General features: G+C 38.5%; 1 protein-coding gene across 1 annotated transcript in view; it reads right to left on the bottom strand.

Moving 5' to 3' along the window:
• The window catches only part of LOC121962186 (disintegrin and metalloproteinase domain-containing protein 33-like), a 267844-nt gene that overhangs the window by 80825 nt on the left and 167470 nt on the right, over positions 1-19549 (bottom strand). The window contains 1 exon segment of the mRNA XM_042512400.1: positions 15311-15387. Within this exon segment, the coding sequence (XP_042368334.1) occupies positions 15311-15387 (77 nt within the window).

Genomic DNA, 19549 nt, shown 5'->3' with positions numbered 1-19549 from the left:
TTTGTGAGATATCATTAAAACATTGTTTGTGGATACCTTGAAAAGGGATAATAAAGTGCTGCAGGAATTATTATTATTATGTTTTTATTATGTTCTGGCCTTCGCAGATGTTGGTGTCGCCCTGGTTACCTCTTCAAACAGACAAGCCTAAGGATTGGATTATGGATTATTGCACAAAATAAGATCTGTAACAAATAAACTTTTGTGATACTCACATGTTTTGCTCACAACAATAATCTTCACAAATTACCACCATTTCTATGATTTTTGAAGCCTAATGCAATTGCAACAAGTAAAAAGCTAATGTTAGATAGTGTGGTGATGTTCTGTAGTCTCATTTAGCCACTTGTTAACAACAACCTTTTGTCAGATGCATAATCAGAGTGGTCCTTATGTTAACGATACGCACAGGAAATAAAAATGTGTTTAGCTACTCTCTGGTCCATTTAAAATTAAACTAAACAAAAAGACTGACAGAAGAATAAATAAACCAGCAGCAACAGGATAAATAATACAACATCAGAACAAACAAAACAACAACAAAGTAATAAATAAAATAAATTAAAATAAAACCAGCACTAGAATAAATAAAAGATGCATCAGAATCTAGCAGTGGTGTAAAAAGTGATTTGTGCAAACATTGTGTGTGTGTGTGTTGTGTCCGTTACAGTGCTTTGTATGTGTCGAGAGGGTTATGATTGATGGAGACCACAGCCATGGGGTAAAAGCTGTTTCTCAGTCTGTTTATTCAGTTTTTTTTATTCTGAACCACTATCTGTACGGCAGCGGTTCAAGACAATGTATTGAGACACCTAAAAGCTTCACAGACATATTTTATGTTGTAGAACAAAACATCAAAGTCTCTTGTGTTAAACACAGACCCTATTTCAGGCATCTCACCAAAAACAAATTCAGCAAACCCACTGATGAAGGGATTAGGAGGCATAGCTGCAAATCTTAAACTAATGTAGGAATGGCTCGTGCTGCTCTCCATATCAGTGGCTAGAACTCCTTGCCTTCATTGGTTAAATTGGTTTGGTTTAGGCAAGGGAAGTGAGATTAGTTATGGTTAGTGTAAGAATGTCTGGGTAGGGCAATCAGAGACAGAAGACGGGTTTCCATTACAGATTTGAGCAAAACTTAAGTGATATTTTCGAAATATTGATAAAACACAGTTGTGAGATGACAGTGTTTCCACTGAGTGATGTTCTGTGACTTTTCCAAGAAGACTGGCGTTGGATGTTCAAAAAATCAGCAGGGTTATTTCTATTGTAGCCACCGCACTAACCGTCATCATTTCCAATGAAGACGTGTTATATGAGCAATATTGGAAAGGCGAGCCCCTTATATGTGGGAGCGGCCACATAAGAGGGATTGCTGGCAGGTGATTGTCCACGGTTTCACAGAGGAATTTTGGATTCAAAACTTCTGGATGTTCCACTCAACTTTTGAAGAGTTACATGATGCAATAACAGCTCTTGTAGCTCCTGCTGCATCATGAGGGAGCCAGTTCCTACTGACAAGCACATAGCCATAACATCATGTGACCTATACGAGCCAAAAAACAGTTTTGAATGCAGTTTTGCAATAAATAGCTTTTTTCGAATTGCGTGAAATACCACCTCATGTGAGCGCAAAAACTTTTCTGCGATAAGTGGGAGTTTTTTCCAAATGTATGTGTTTCTATTAGGTGTATTTTATATTTGCAATTTCAATTTGCACAACTTGAGGGTTAATGGAAACCTGCCTAGAGAAAGAAGAGTAAGGCGCGCCATTCCCTTACTATCCTAGGATTCCCAATTCCCAACCGGGAATGCTAAAATGCTAACTTATTTCATTGTTTTAGGACTCATTCCTGGAGCACCATGAATAGTTGTTTCAGAAAGTTGAAATTCTGCTGTTCCCAAGAGACCAGAACATTTAGGCAACTTAATTGGAGTGCTTTGGTATAAACAGTAAAATGTCCTTTTCAGGAACAAGTGTCTTTTAGGTTAAGTGTCATGTATCTTTTAAGCAACCAGTGGGTATTTTAAAACATTATTTGATTACCAATGTTAAACAGCTGAAAAATTGCTCTTTTAAATCTGAAAGATTTATAAGTGCACCAGCAGAGCAGCTGCTCTCTGAAAAGCTCTCACTCGCATTCACTCATATCTCACATGTTCACCCATTACACTGACATAATGCCACCCATTCTTTATTTGTTTGGCTACCTGCAGTGGCTGTCCTCTCCCCCTTCAGCCACTTTTAAATTGGTTGAAATGTGTTTTTCTTTTCAAAGGCTACAGCAGAGTGAGGACACATTGCAGGGTGCAACAGTGAATTTTCACAAACTACCACAGCATGACTCAGGGATGATTACGACTCATCATTCTGCCACTGGATTCCAAGTCCCACACTGAACCCCTTCATGGACTGTGTTGTGCTCTCTTGCGTCACAGCAGCACAGCAGGTTTCTGTGACATAGATATGTGGTGAACCCTGCTAAATACATGTCTCTTAGACTTGTGTGCTAGAAAAATGCAAAATGTGAAATGCAAATAAAACTAATTCAATTCAAGCATACCCAGGCTTTTAGCCTAGTTAGCAAAGCAACTGAGAAGTAGCCAAGGGATGCTTTTGGCAGTCTCCATCAGTTACATGACCCTTGCTTTGAACCTTGTACCAGTCACCTGAGAATATACTTACTCTGACACAGTGTTTGTTAACAACTTGGCCAGCTCCACCAACGCCTTTTCCATTCTGAGATCAAACAGAACTTGACTCCATTTTTTCACCCCATATTGTTTGTTTCTGTTCTTAATTTGATTTGGGGGATAGTGATGTTGGAATGCCATGATTTTGCCATGATACCTTTTTAAAGCAGTATTTTTTCAATTTAACTTGTATTATTATTTGAATTGGTACTATTTAAAGTAGTATCAGTCCCTGTTTGCAGTGTACCCATGGATGTACAGAGAGCTGTCACTGGATTACTTTGACAGTGAAGAAAACAGAAAAACACGATTCTCAGGCAAGTTCAGCTTATGTAAGACACTTTTTTTCCTTTTATCCCCCACTATGGTGTCTGAGCAGATTTATGGACATAATGTGTGATGGACATCAGAGATAATGAGATAACTATCTGTGACGCAAATTGTAGCCATGGGCGCTAAGGGTTTCAAAGTACCTTAATTGCTGCTGCTGAAACTGCTGACAGAGTTGATAAGAAAAATCAGCTGGTCAAACTACAATAACTAACTTTCTGCTGTTTTCAGAACGCCTGTCTTTTTCACTTCCAAGAGAACATTTACCTCACGTCTCTGCCTCTGTGCCCCACAGTGTGTTCATGTATTCCAGGGATACTCAATTTGCTTTGCATGGGAGCCAGTTTTGCAAAAATGAAAGGAGGCCAGGGGCCAGTTGCTCCAGTCCCAGCATGTTTCTAGGATTTAAGGAAGTTTCTAGGATTTTCAAACATTTCCCAGACCTTAGGATGATTCACAGATTTTAGCACGCTTCTAGGATTTTTTTTTTTTTTTAACATTTGTAGGATTTCAGGACTTTTCTAGGATTTCAGAATGTTTCTCAGATGCTAGGATGTTTGCTGATGTTAGGACATTTCTAAGACTTTACGAGATTAGGATTTCAAGACATTTCTAGAATTTTTAATATTTCTAGGATTTTAGGACATTTCAAGGATTTTTCAACATTTCTAAAATTTCATGACATTTCTAAGATTTGAGAATGTCCAGGGTGTTAAGACATTTCTAGGATTTTGGCACATTATTAGGATTTCAGGACATATTTAGGATTTTAGGACATATTTAGGATTTTAGGACATATTTAGGATTTTAGGACATTTCTAGGAATATAATTAAACTTGTTTACAGACTGGCACAAAAAACAGTCTATAGCTCATTTCAACATTCATGACAACCGCGGTGGATAATTTTTACATAACTCAACTGTTTAAATGTTTAAAGGCTTAAAATTACGCCTATAATTATCTGAGGGCGAGGCCACTTTGAGTGACAGACATGTCAAGGATTTTAGGACATTCAGAGCTTAGCTAGGATGTCTGTCAGGGGATGCGGGGATCCTTCACTGGTAATTTTTTTGATATGCAAGCACTTCTTCTTATGTACTCTGGAACCTAACGTATACTAAAAGTACAAAACCAATTTCCAGTGTGGATCACTTCACTTTATTTTTTAATGATAATTGGAAACTTACTTGGGACTATTTGGCACCCTATCCTATCAGGGGCCAGATTTGGCAGGTGGGTCCTACGATGAGCATCAGTAATGTATCAAGATACAAATAGCATGTCATTGTCTGGTGGAATGTGAGTCTTATTTATAAGATTTGCTTTATACTCAAAAAGGGTATTGACATAAAATGTGCTCTAAGCAGGCTGAAATATGAAGAGACATCTGGTGGAAGTTTAGTCCTGTCTGTCCCCTTCCAGAGATGCCCTGATGATGAACAGTGCTGCCTGAAGAATTGTTGTTCTAGACAACACAGAGCAGTTAAAAGGCAATTTCAAGCAAAGAGAGTCATTCTGCTACAGTTACTGTCTGGGGAGACATCCAAACTTTGTGTGTAAGAGTGTGTGAGAGAGACTGACAGGCTCCAGATATTCCGCAGACACATAGTCGTACTTCTCTTCTTATGAAATTCTTGTGACTACATTCCCTCAGTAAAGCCTTATCCATCAGGCCGTCTCAGTCCCAGATTCTGTCTGACCTCTGACCACTCATGTTTGACTCTTCACTTCTCACCCTTAACCCTGACCCTCTTTAAGAGTCCTAAAGGAAAAACTACTGACTGAAGTTAAGTTCACCCTGAGCTTAAACTTTAAACAAAAACTCCAGTGGAGCAAACAGGACCGCTTCAAAGAGAGGGAACAATACTCTGAGGTGCCAATTTACAAAGAATGGATTGCAGTCACTCAAAGCACCACAAACTGTGTAACTGCTATCTGCCTCACCTCAAGGATTGACTCTCAAAAGCTAATGTGCTAATGATATTACAGTGTAAACACACCCATAAAATTCAGCAGCTGAGTGCAATTTGCCTTTGTTCCGTCTGAATGCAATCATCCATGTGGCAAAGTATAAATGTTATCATACCAAGAACATAGTGGGTAAATCAATGAGAGAGAAAAAGAAAGCTGAACTTTTCAGACCGCGAGCTACAGGTCCCTTCCATGGAGGTGCAGAGGCATTCCTGAAAACTGGCAAGGGATTTAAAAGGGGCAGAATCTGGTATTTGGGTCATTGCAAGGCATGACACCCTTTGTAAAAACGTGCTTCAGTAACCATACAGCAGCAACCTCAGGGGCTGAAAAATGAAGGCAACACTGAAAAGCTAAAAACTGCAGTGCCCCTGATTTTAGGCTGTTTCCATGATTTTAGGACATTTCAAGGATTTTTGGACATTTCAAGGATTTTAGGATATTTCTAGAATTTTAGGACATTAGCAAGGACCTCGCTGGAGGTGTGTAGGGATCCTCAATTAGTAAGTTTCTTTTAGCTCTACATTGATGCTGCTTTATGCACTCTAGCATCTTATGTATACTAAAAGTAAAAAAAAAAAAAATCCCAGTGCTAATAGTGTCCTGTGCTTCTGAGTCAAACCTAACCCTCGTTCTTCTACAGATCCAACCCCTCATGCAAATAGGGTCACTTCTGGCTGGAAATGCCAAACTTTGGGCTTCAAAAGAGGAGTCCGTAAACCACAAGTGATGTCACGGTAGCTACGACCATTATTTTTACAGTCTGTGGTTACCAACTCTGAAATATATACCATACAGTTATTCAATGCACAACACTGTCAGAGCGCTGAGCATACTGTTGTCACAGATGGAGCAGCGGACCACTAGGCTCAGTGAAAGTGAAAGTGCCCTGTTCATTCTGCTGGGTCTTAAATTTTGCATTCATTCACTCTGCAATCTGCTTCTCCTCTCATCCATCCATCTGATCAGGACATTAAAAACATCCTAACCTAGAAAGGACATTTGTATGATCCCTTTATAAATTGTGTTTTTGTAAATGAAACTTCAACATTTTGAAGTATTAAGCAATTAGATTCTAGGATTCTTCTTTTTAGATATTCATGTTTTGTTACTGTAGCACAATGTGCCTGTCTTGAATATCCGTCTCTGTCCTGACATTGGAAAAATGATCGTACAGGCTCTGCTCGCTGTGGTTCAACACGCATTTGAAGTTGGTATGAAAACTATTTTACCTTGGCTGCTAACATCTTGTCAGAGTTGCTGTTTATTTTCACAGCAGACACAAAAGGCACAAAGAAAATCAAATTGTTCTTGTGGTGAAAGGAGCTGTGCTGGCTATTGTGCTGAACCACACTGCTGACCGTATGGGCACAGCTCAGCTCTCTGCTATGCTCTTTGAGAAATTACAGTTGTTTTGAGTAATTATGTGTCCAAGGCTGTTCACAATTCCCCCTAAAACCATGTAATTCACCCTGAGTCTATACAAAACACCTCGTTATGGCATGAAAGTCGCCGGCGGGGAAAATGAGCTGGGAGCTGCGGGGCAGGAGTGGAAATGAAAATACACAGAAGTGCTGCAGGACTGCAGATAAGAACAGAGGAGGGTCAAAGCTGAAACTTGAACAAAAAGTTCTGATCCCAAACTTTATTATCCTGGCAGCGGGGGCCTCCGGTAACTGGCAATTTTTGCAATCTTGAGATTTTTCTTTTGCATAATCATCAGTTCCTTGCAAGTACCGCAGGGTCGTGCCGTTTGTCCATTCCAAGAAAAGAAAATCCACCGAGAACACGAGGACAGTATTTAATACAGCTTTGCAGCTGCTGCACAATAAACGTCTCATCTACGTAGGCTTAACCCTTTGAAATATGGGCAAATTGGTTTGCTTTCTTTTGAAAACATGGGAAGAAGGCGATAAGCAACTAAAGAAGAAAATGTCCAAAATTAGAAATTTGTAAAAAGTACAAGAAAATACACTGAAAAATTAAAAAAAAAAAAACTTAAAAAAAATAAATAAAATAAAATAAAAATAAAGAAAATGATCTGGGAAAAGTGCCTACAAATTATAATGGTTTTGTAACATAATTTTCAATATGGGTTTTCCCCCTAGTTTTTTTCTTTTTTTCCCCATGACAATTTTCCCCGGCTTATTCTTTTAAAAATAGTTTTCTGAATCTATCAATTTGTGGAACATTTTTCCAAGTTGCACATTGCTTGTTTTTCCATGTTTTTGAATGTAACTGCACCAGTCTGATCAGTGTTTAAAGATTTAACTAAAAAAAGCAGCACAAGAAAAGTTATGTTGCTCCAGATTTCAAAGGGGTAACACTCTTTTATCCATATGGACACCCAATGCATTTACCAGGAATCAAATCGGTAACTTTGTCATTTTCACATTTCCCCGGTCAGTCCAGGACAGTGTTTGTGCTGTAATCTCGATCTCACAGAGAGAGGCGATGGACGGCAGAGACGTGCTGTTGTTTTGTGAAAGATGTTGATTCATAGTTGAAAGCGCTGCTGCCTAGTAGAGGACACGTTCAATGATGTCAAAGCTATAAAGTGAAAGCTTCCAGAAGAACTCATCACTCTTCTCCCTGCTGATTCAAACCAAACCTCTTTCATGTTTCTGCTGATTTTATTTGTTTCCTTCCACATCTTTCTGACATTATCGTGTTATGCTATTATTCAGCCTCCTAAAGTAGCATTTACAGCAAGCACTTTTAAACCATTCTGCGTTAATCTTTTATGAGCAACAAAAGCAGAATGAGAGAAGAGACAGAATAGATGAGTTTATTTTCTGTTCGGAGAGGAAGCTGTTTAGAGCCGAAGGACAACATGATGTCATCCCTGGTTTCACGTTGTGTTGCTGTGCACAATTCAAAGCTCATAAAACCCAAAGAGCAACTTTTATTAAGGGGTCACTAACTTGGATTTTTATGTAGATGAATAAAGAACTTATCATCACATGTTGAATATCAGAATCAAGGTGAAGTAACATACAAAAGTAGGGTTGCAGTCTTATTGTTCAGAAAGTTTAACCATTGTTATGCTCCCTAAAATGGCTCAGAGGGACTGTCACTGATCTGCAGAATAATTCAATATTTTTTATTAATGATAATGTCTGATAAATGCCGTCAAGTGATGTCATCAGAGTCACCGTCTAGTAGGTCACAAGTTTAAAAAGTCACTCTAGGATTACTATCCAGCAGTTCCACCACCACCCACTGTAGATTCAGTTACAGGAAGCAGGTTTCCATTACACATTTGCACAAAACGTATGCAATTCTTTTCAAAAATTTTGATAAGACACAATGTCGAGATGACTGTGTTTCAACTGAGTGATATTCTGTGACTTCTCTTCTCTCCTCTTATTTCAAGAAGCATGGTGATGTATGTTCAAAACATTAGCAGCTTTATTTCTACTGCAGTCGCACTGGCCGTCATTTCCAATCCAAGGCCACCTAGGTATGTTATGGAGCGATAATGGAAAGGCGAGCCCTCATAAGTAGGAGCGGCCACGTATGAGAGATTTTTCTGGGAGGTGATAGTCCACGATTTCACAGAGGAATTGTGGATTCAATATTTCTGGATGATCAGCTGAACTTCTGAAGAGTTATGCGATGCAAAAACATCTCTTGAAGCGCCTGCTGCATCATGCCACAGTGACCTTGACCTGTGACCAACAAATTCTGATCACTTGATTTATAAAACGTTTTGGCTGAGGAATGCCTTGGTTTATCAGTGAGCTGCCACTTGGTTTTACATGCCCTGATAAAGTCTGTAAGTTTAAACACAGACATCATGCTCATTCATAAAAGGCTTTTTAACTTTTGCAAAACAGTGTGCCTTGAAATTTTTGGTTTTGATTTCTTGACAAAAAAGTCTAACCTCTCTGTCCTTTTTTGGTCTAATCACTTCATCTTTGAGTCCATTAGGATATCAGTGCCAAAAGTGAGGAAATGCCGTCAAGTCGTTCTTGAGATATTATGTTCACAAGCCACAGCCATCTTTGACCTCCAAGATCTAATCAGTTCATAACTGAGTGAATATAGACATTTTTGCCACATTTAAAGAAATTCCATCATGGTATCCTGTTCAATTTTTTTCAATATTGCTTATGTCTGAGTGCTGCTCAGTGTTGTCCTGTTGTGTGCATATGATATATATTCTGGTAGGCTACTGCCTGCATCCTTTAACTAACAGCTGTTTAATGCTGCTTGATGTGCTGCTGCATGCTTCGCTTTATTTGCCTGCAATGTTCTGCTTCGATGTCTCTATTAATTTTTGCCTAATGCTGCTTATTGTTTGTCCTGCAGCTCCATGTGTTTTATGACTCTTCCTACTGACCTACTGCTTTAATACTGTCCTGTCATTTTCTTTATATGGTTTTTATCAATCAAATTTATAACAAACTGTTGTAACTGGACTACAGATGAAAATTAGCCTTTGGCTAACTCTGGCATATTTACAGAAATGTTGATTAATATGCACTGTCCCTGTAAAAATAAAAATAAAAATAAAAGAAATAAAAGAATGGAATGTACCTACTGACGTATGTACTGTACGGAGGGACAGACAGTCACACATATTTAGGAAGGGAAAAGCTGAAAACATAACGCCTCTGAGACATAAAAATCCGACTTGGACAGTTAATTTGGAGGAAAGGAGCTAACCAGACATTTATAGTTCTTCATCTCTGCTGCAGGCTAGAAGCTCCACACTAAATCAGATGCTACAAAAATAACACACCTGAATCTCCTAATGAACTGACAGCAGTTGAGTTGCATTGTGGGTACTGTAGTTTCTTACAAGGAAGATGAAAGCATGGAATAAAAGTTATTCTGCTACAGTGTTTTGGGTGCTTGCTACAGAGGCGCAGAGTTAAGGTTCAGTCCTCTGTGCTTGTTAGTGAGAGGACCTGAGTTGAGGTTGTTTCGTCAGAGTCGTCTTCACCACCAGAGGACAAAATTAACCATCAACTGTGAGCAAAGTTTCATTTCAATGGAAAATCTCTTGAGGAAACATTCTTTTTTTTGGATAAACATCCATTTTATGAAATTTACACATTTTATCAGCATCTCTCCCAGGTGTCTTTGCCTCAGGAGACAGCCTATTTACATTCACTGTATGAATAACAAATCAGGCAATGCATGGATGCTCACTCCTTTCTCAGTACTGTCTGAATTATTTTCATAAGACCAAGTATCAAAATCTGACTATAATATGCAATGATTGCCTGTAAGATTCTTAGTCTTTTTAATGACTTACTGATCAGATATTTTCTGAAATTAAAGCCGTTTTCTATGTGTGTTTTGTTATATCACAGACAAAAAATGTGTAAAATCCTACAGAAATCATGTGACTTTCAGTACACCAATGCAGTGTCCCCATCTCAGGTCCACATTTTTTTTGATACAACCACTGGTGGCACAAAAGTCTGACGTTCCAAAATTTTCAAATCCTACACAAAGTGGCTTTAACGCTTCGATATGTGAGCAAATTAACTTGATTTCTTCAAACACATGGAAAGAGGGCGATGAGCAGATTGACAAGAAATGGCCCCACTATGTTTTTTTCTGCCAAGTTACTCATTATGTTTTTTTTTTCTCAAAAAACTGATGTTGATCTAGGGGCTAAAGGGTTAAAGAGTAATGTTTCACTGTCTTCTATCTGTCTTAAAATGTCCAAATCACAAGTAATGGATGAAAAAGTTTGAATATCTCAAGAAGAAAACCTATGGCTAGGTCAGAGTGCAGAATTAGCTCCAGTGCTGTGGTCAGAGCCCTGAATATTATGAAAGCGCTGGATGATTTTGAACTAAAACTGCAGGGAATATATTTAAGGAAAAACAATCTTGCATTGTTAATGTGAGTTTAATTTCTTTAAAAAACATGGGAAGATGGCAATGAGCAATGAAAGAAGAAATTACCTAAAAATTTGGGAAAATTATAGGAAAATTACAAGAATATTTGTAATAAATCAATCAATCAATAATAATAATAATAATAATAATAATAATAATAATAATAATAATAATAATAATAACAATAACATTTAAAAAATGAGCAAATGCAACAACAAAATGACCTGGAAAATGTTCTGTAAAAAATATTATTTTGTAACATAATTAAAAAAAAAAAATGTAATTATGAGCTTTATGAATATTTTTTTTTAGCATTTTCCTCTAGAACATTTTTTTTTTTAATTTTTCAATTTTTTGAAATTTGCCAAACATTTCTTACCAAGTTATTTCTTTTCTCCCATGTTTTTGACAGAAGTCAGCTAATTTGCTCAGTTTTGAGATGTTAAATACTTGTGGAAGGTGTCTGAAAGCAGCAAAAGAAAAGTGATGTTGCTACAAGTGTCAAAGGGTTAATTCTCATCAGCTCTCTGTGATCAGTATTTTTTGCTGATAATTTTGACAGAAATTCATAGGTATGTTCAAAAGTTTTCTTACAAAAGGTTTGTTTATCAATTATTTCCATAATAATCCCTGTTACCTTGAATTCACTAAAACTATGTTTTTCACATGTGCCTCAATGACAAATTTTAAAAGGAAAATGGGCCAGCATTTCACAGCTGCAAAACTATAACACAAACAAGTTCACTGAAATCCTAATATTTACAAATTGTGCATAAACAGACTCACACACAGACAGTTCCTGGGCAAGCACCAAGACGCAAGCTCTGGGGCTGAAAATTAAAGTCAGCACAGAAGTTGCAAAAACTGCAAATGGCCACTTGGGGCTGGCTCTAAAACAGTGTCAGTCCCCATAAACCTCCATGGTAAAATGGCAACAGCCAAAACATTGAAAACTGAAAAAGTCAAAATGCCAAAAGGCATCAAAATGGGAGTCCTTAAACAAAAGAATGTCACAGTAATTACGTCCTTTATTTTATATGGACTACATAAGGCATGCGTGTTCGAATTTTGCTTTTGCATTCTGTTGAATTGCTGCCTCCGAACTCGTTCATTGGCCTGAGGTTCATCTCACCCACACCTGTTGCTTCCTGGCTGATAAACGAGCTGGGAGGCAAGAACTCATCTAAATGCACAAGCAGAGTTCCCAGGTTTGCTATTCTTCTGTGAGCGAGACGGTTAATGCAGAAGTGTTTTAAATAGTGAGGTTTTAGTGAAAATCCATGTGTTTGGGAGGCACTGGGCATACAACTGAATTAATAATACTTGGATTATACTACACAAGCTGAGTGAGAGTTTGTAAAGAGATGTTTTGATATTGTTTTTCTGTATTTAAACATGGACCCTTTTATTTCAACACGACAAATTTTCTCTGCGCTGCTTGAACTGGATTCACTGTCAGAAAAAAGCACACAGCATCAACTCCTCCTTCTGATCATCTCATTTCAAGGCAGCTCTAATGCCAACTGACAGTGTGTGCAGCACACCAAAGCCCAGACCTCCAACACCACATTCCAGCCTTCAGAGAGACTTTGTAAGACAAGAAAACCATTGTTAGAATCACTGTAACTTCTGGATACTGAAGCCAGCATCATAATGTTAACATAAGACAATCCAAAACTACTTGAACAGTTGAACAAATTTAGACATTTTGAATACACTCAGTGCTGGTGTGTACCATGTTACTGCGCAAACATGTATCACTCCATAAGCTTAAAGCTTTTATAGCTAGTTGTCACACACCAAGAAGCAGCTAAATGCAGCCTGTGCCAGGCTGCCATGTAATGTCTTTGGCAAGCTGCTGTGACTGCTCTGAGCGCCACTTGTAGGCCAGGCGGTGTGCAATGTAATATTGCATACCTTCATACCTTCCTGAAATTTTCACAAGAGTATACGGTATGAAGTATACATACTGCCCGATGGCGAATGCTCTACTAACCTTCAGCTCGTAAGACTAATTAATACACAGTAAAAACTCACAATATGATAAGAAACCAGATATTCTCACAGATATTTTCCTTATTAAACAGATAAATATAACTGTACACTTTTTAATTGAACTTTCTCTCAGAGGACTGATGAGGCTTAACAGCCTCATTAACTCATCATAATACACACTTCATTCAAACTTGACAGAAACAAAATAAAACACACCCAAACCATCTTGGTTACTCTTGCTAGTAATCTAGTTAGTAAGTCCAACAATCACCAGCTCTGGTTTGGTTCAAATAAATCACAAAGTTAGATGTAAAAAACATGCTGTTATTCCCCATGCTCTCTGTGCCTGCTGGCTGCCAGCTGTCTACAGTCCTGTAACTTCTGCTCCACAACTAGGTGTTGCTGTATCTTTCAGCTCAGCTGCCTGTTCCACCAGTAGAGACAGGAGACTGAACTATGGTCGTCCGTGCTGTGCACTACATACCATGAATTTAGCCCTCTGAAACCTGACCAAATTGGCTTGATTTCTTTCAAAATTAGCAAACAAACAAAAAAAAAAACGAAAACAACAACAACAACAACAACACACAAACAAGGGAATGACATGAAAAAAAAGTGTTTTAAAACTAAAATAATTCTAACATAACTTTAAATAAGTAATTATAATGATTGTAAATATCGATTTTATTTAGCTTTTTTCCTTTTTTCCCTCAAAAGTTTTTCCTAGATTTAAAAAAAAAAAAACCATTTCCAAATCTACTAATGTTTTACATGATTTTAAAAAGCATTGAACCAATTTGTCCAGACTTCAAAGCTTTAAATACTTGAAATTGTATTGTATTTATGTATTTATGACCATATTGAACACTTGGGATTTCAAAATACCCTGTTGTACCGTAATACCACCCACACCTAGTTACAAATACAGACAGGATTGTGGCCCAAAAACTGGGCATTTCAAGCATGAACATGATCATGATCATAACCAAGTTGTTTTTGTGCCTAAACACAGCCACATGTTAAGCACAGCGTTGTTGAAAAAGGTTCAATGTATCTGTTACATAATAATGTACAAATGTAATATATCTTTGACTTGCAGAAATGCCAACATTTATTATGGTGACTGGGTTGCTATCCCCTATGCTATTGTATATTTGATATATTTGTCTAGAAATGTATCTTGGTACTCAGCAAACTGCAGGACATAATTTATCCATCTGCTCATTGACTGACACCTCCCTGAGTCAAAGTAAAGACTTCATTTAACCTCAGTTTGTTTTCCAATCTAAGCACCATCATGTGTGGATGAGCTCACAGTGGGACGGCTCTGTGAATGACTGGACATTTAGAGCGCATTTACATTCTGCTGGCTCACAGTTCTCTATTCTCCTCCACGTCTGCTCTGTTCCCATCAAAGCTGCTGTCAACAAGCAGCATCTGGCTACCTTCCCAGATCAGGACAGGGGGACCGAAGGGTGCTGACGGACGTGTCAGCACTGAAGCACCCTCTATCAGATAGAAAAATAAAGAGACTTTCTTGCGAGGTCATAAAGAACTTCCTCAAACTCTTATCTGTTTAGATTTAGGGAAAAGGCTTTGGAATTAATTCCAATGAAATCCCCACTGAGCTGTAACTTGATGTCTCTTTTACTGGATCAGATTCATGAATATATATTTTTAGGACACACATCCTCAGGACTTGCAGCATCTTTGCCAGGAGAAGGCTTCAATCTGAGCCTTCAGTGTGAATGGCGTTTCACATTAAAACCTGTCTGAAAATTTAAGACTTTTAAAACTGCTGCCTGGATCCCCAAAGAGGATCAAATTACTCATCTTCATGACAATTTAAAAAAAAAAAGACGAGTTCTGACAGTCCAAGTTGAACTTTCTAAATTTGGAAAACTTCATCCAAATAGGGCAGATTCCAGGCTCAGAGGCACAAATAAAAGCTCCACAACCAGATGGGGGGGGGCTATGGCAGCCTGCCATAGTTTTGTTTATTAATGGGAAATGGTAATGGGCTGGTGTTCTTCTCTAATTGCTTTGCTTCTGAGTTTAACACATAAAAGTTTCTAATAATATTAGTGTTATACTCACAACTTGTTTCTGCCGCCCCGAGGTGGCCAAAAAAAGTTGTTGTTTTTGTAGATTAATGAACTCAGCTTACTTAAGAAAGCTAGATTACTTTTTGCTTAGTTTCAAGTAGTTTTCTTGTAACTTTTTATTAATTTCTTACTAAATTGGGGCCATTTCTTGTCAAGTTGCTAATGTTTACAGAAATCCACGTTTATCAAGAAATGAGCAGTTTACAGTCCTCACAGCAGACTAAATCTGCATTTGAATAATTTGTATTCTTCAGTACAGTAACTAAACCTCTGTAATTGTCTGGGTTGAATCAGTTATTCAAACTGGTAACATAAATAACATGCAGACATGGTGACAGTGTTTCCTTTACCTGACTCCTGAGCATGTGCTGAGAGCTACCCAGGACTCTGGATGTCCTCTCACATGGCCGTGGTAGAAGCAGTGATCCTGAAAGAGAGAAGAATTGCAATCAATACTTATTTCATACATATTTCATCTGGAGGAAAGCTTTCAAAAGCGATGATAATGTTTATGCAGACACGCCGCCAGTGCAGCCAGCAATGAATCAATGAGCTGGATCGACTTGGTGGTCTAAGTGTCCCTAAAGCAGGCTGTGTGCTCCTGTTTCACGGCTACAGTTGCTTGTGAAAACACTAGCCACTGTATCTGAACAATGACAAATCAATACAGCTCAGCACAGCTCTGCACAGCTGGCTTGACAGAGTGGCCACTCAAACACCCTAATGAAGATTTGAGATTAATTTACTCACGCAAAAAAAAGAAAAAGAGTTTGAAGACCTTTAAACAAAAGATGGCAGGCTGCTTGAGGGTGACTCACCATCATTTATCATCATCTCAGCACTGCCCTGATCAGATACATCAACGTGTTAGCAGAACTACAATCACTGCCATGAGGTCTCATGCCTCAGCAAACAGTCAAGCTGCATCTACAGTTTACATTGTCCCCTGACCGCACAGAAGATCCACACATCAGCACAGTTTCAAAGTGGACACCCTGGATTAGTGTCAGTATCTGACTATATGTGTCCCGTTCTGTTCCTGAGTGATGTTGCTGAGTAATGGCCAGAACAATAAGATGTCACAGTGAAGCTGACTTTTAAAATTTAGGATATACAACACTAACACTTTTATCAATTATCCCATTAAAAAGTTGAAATTCACAAGTCATAATGGTTGTATGAGTTTTAGAGTTCTGGCCAAAAAACTTATTTCATGAGGTCACAGTGACCTTGACCTTAGAAATTCTAATCACTTCATCATGGATTCAAGTGGGCGTGTGCCAAATTTGACAAAATTCCCTCAAAGTGTTCTTGAGATCCCATATTCAAGAAAACAAGACAGATGAGGTCACACTGACCTTGACATTTGACCTGTGACCACCAATATCTAATCATTTCATTTTTTGAGTCCAAGCGGACATTTGTGCCAAATTTGAAGAAATTTCCTCAAAATGTTCTTCAGATATCAGTTTCAAGAAAATGAGACACACAAGGTCAAAAGGGATCTTGACCTATGACCACAAAAATCTAATCAGTTCATTGGATGTTTGTGTCAAATTTGAAGGAAAATTTCCTCAAGTCATTTTTGAGACAGAAAAGGTCACAGTGATCTTGACCTCTCAACTACGCCCATGGAATTCCAATGACTTCATTGATAAGTCCAAGTGGACGTTTGAGCCAAATTTTAAGAAATTACCTGAAGATATTACTGAAATGCTGTTTAAACGAATGGGACAGACAAACCGATGGACAAAAGAACAGACGACCCAAAAACATAATGCCTGTGGCCAGGGCTAGAGCTGGTGTGGAGGTGTAATAAAACACAGTTCTGTGCAAGAATGAGCCAGCTGCACTGCAGTAACTTCATTTCAGCTGTATTCCATTTAATTTTATCTTCCTACTGACCATTTGAATGTCATAATTTTACAGTGAAGATTATGGCCAATGAGCAACTATTTTGTGTTTACATTTTTCAAAATAAGTGACAAAAATGAGACTTTTTGTGCTGTTTTTCTGCTGTAAACATACTGAACTGTGACCGCAAAGCTGGATTTTGTGTGCCATTTCACCCCTAATGAACTACAAACACAAGAGCAGCTGAATGTGGAACCTCTATGCATTTTTCTGGGATAAATAAAGGCTGAGGAAGCAAGAGAGTTTTCAATCCCCTTAAGTTAAAGCCAGACGAGCTGCCAGAGCCTGACTCACTCTGCTCACTACTGTATTCTTACTTCAACAAAAGGACAAAAAAGAGAGCAAAAAGAACAAAGACATAAGAAACCAACACCCTCAACCTTTAAAGTACAAATGTATCACGCCTTTCATGATTTATAAAAGCAGCTCTGCCTGTGGGCCTGAAGACCTGCTGTTAATGTTGAAAAGGGATTTATCACCACAAGGTTTAAATTATGCCTGCGCGTCGATTTTTGAAAATTCAAAAGTCTCTGTCAGCTCATCAGAGAGTGAAATGATCCCTTTCATTTGAACAGCAGCAGCAGTGAGTGCTTTGTTCGAGCCAACATACAAATCAGTTGTCAGGGAGAACCATCTCTGCCAACCCTCAGCAATTAGTCTGCTTACAGGTAGAGGATGTGATGTGGACGCGGTCCAAAGGATCGGCCCTCCAGGCCTTGTTTCAGCTGTGTGGGGAACAACCTGCCATCTGCGAGGGCCTCCTGTGCAGAAAAGCACAGTGCAGTCACCTGCAGAGACTGGATCCCATCTGCACATCAAGCTGTGTGACGAAGGTGGTACATCTGACATGTTTGCAGCAGGTTACTGTAACTGTGGAGGTCGCACAGTTTTAGTTAACCTTGTTTGACCAGGTTGCAGCAAACACATTTGGCTGCTGAGATGCATTACACTTTCTCAACCTTTTTTTTTCAAAACCCAACTCCAAAAAAGCTAAGACCCTGTGTAAAACATAAAGACAGAATGCACTGATTTACTAATCTGTTTATCTGAGATATTCGATTTAAAACAGCCCAAGGACAAGATTATGTTAATGTTTGATGTTCAAAATGATAAACTTTACACCCATTCTGAATTTGATGCCTCCAACACCTCAAAAAAAGTTGGGAGGGGAGCATATGTGCCACTGTGTGACATCACCTTTTCTTTTAACAACAATCAGCAAGTGTTGGACACTAACTGTTGAAGTATTTAAAGTGAAATTCTTTCCCATTCTTGCTCTTCATAATGCTCCACACATGTTCAATGGGTGTCAGGTCCGGACTGCAGCAGGTCAGTATAGTAGCTGCACTCTTCTACTACGAAGCCATGCTGTTGGAACACGTGCAGAATGTGTCTCGTTTTATTGCAAGAATAAGCAGAGACGTCCCTGAAAATGACGTCGTCTGGATGGCAGCATACGTTTCTTCAAAACCTGTATGTACCTTTCAGCATTCATGGTGCCTTCTTATGTGTAAGTTACCCATAATGCCATAAGTACTAATACACCCCCCTAAACCATCACTGATGCTTTGAACTCTGACCTGGTAAGAATCTGGATGGTCCTTTTCCTCTTTAACCCCATCGATGTCCATGACTTCCAACAGCAATTTGAAATGTGGACTCGTCACACCGCAGCACACTTTTCCACTTTACATTAAACTCAACAATAAATATAATATATCTTACCTTTGTACTGTTTTTAATTAAACATAGCTCAAAAAAGATTTGGAAATCATTGTATTATTTTTTGTTTACATTTTACACAGTGTCCCACCTTTTTGGGAATTGGGCTTGCAATAAAAACAATATTTAAAAAAAACAACTGCTTTAACTAATTTCTTTTTAACTAATTTTTTTCATTTCCCTCCATAGTCCTGCACCTTTCCAGTTTAGCAAATTCCCTGCTGCACACATGCAAAGCTTGTTGGAACCAACCTACAAACTATCCGTAAATTGACTATTCTGACACTTCAATATCACACTCATGACCTGAACAGGAGGCTAATCAAATAAGCTCTGACTTACTGCTGTGGAGTACAGACTCCACCTGTACAAGTACACAACACCAAACTAAATAAATATTTTTTAAAAAATGAAGAGCGAGATAAATAATTCAACATGCAGTGACAAGCACAGATTGTGCAGAATGAAGAACCCTCCATGTATTCAGTAAATGATTTCGCTTGTGTTTTCTGCTGCTCAGACCACAGACACACTCACACCTCTCCACAGCCATGCGTAATATTACACACAGGGGGATACAGTCATTAAATATTTAAAGACACTGGGATTTAACTGTTAACTGACCTTGTGCTCTTTTGTGAGACATTCACAGTTTATACAAAGATCATTTGTAGCATAGCAGCAGATCTCAGAACCCCATGTTTATCACTTTGTTTTGAGATTTAAGGAGCTCAAGGAAATAGGGACAAATGACACAAACAAGCCTTTTTGGATATGTAGAGGAGAAACAGAACAGCAGAGTTCAGAATGTATTATTAAAACGGTTGTGTACTGAACTCGGAACGGGTTCCGAGCTCCCCTTAGCTCCCCCGTAATTTGAACTATGCATACTCACAGACTTGCACTCACTGGATACGCTTGTCAGCCAGCAAGTTGAGGAACATTTGCTCCTC

The sequence above is a fragment of the Plectropomus leopardus genome, chromosome 23 (assembly GCF_008729295.1).
Source record: "Plectropomus leopardus isolate mb chromosome 23, YSFRI_Pleo_2.0, whole genome shotgun sequence".
Lineage (NCBI taxonomy): Eukaryota > Metazoa > Chordata > Actinopteri > Perciformes > Serranidae > Plectropomus > Plectropomus leopardus.
This window is presented reverse-complemented; position numbering and strand designations above follow the sequence as displayed.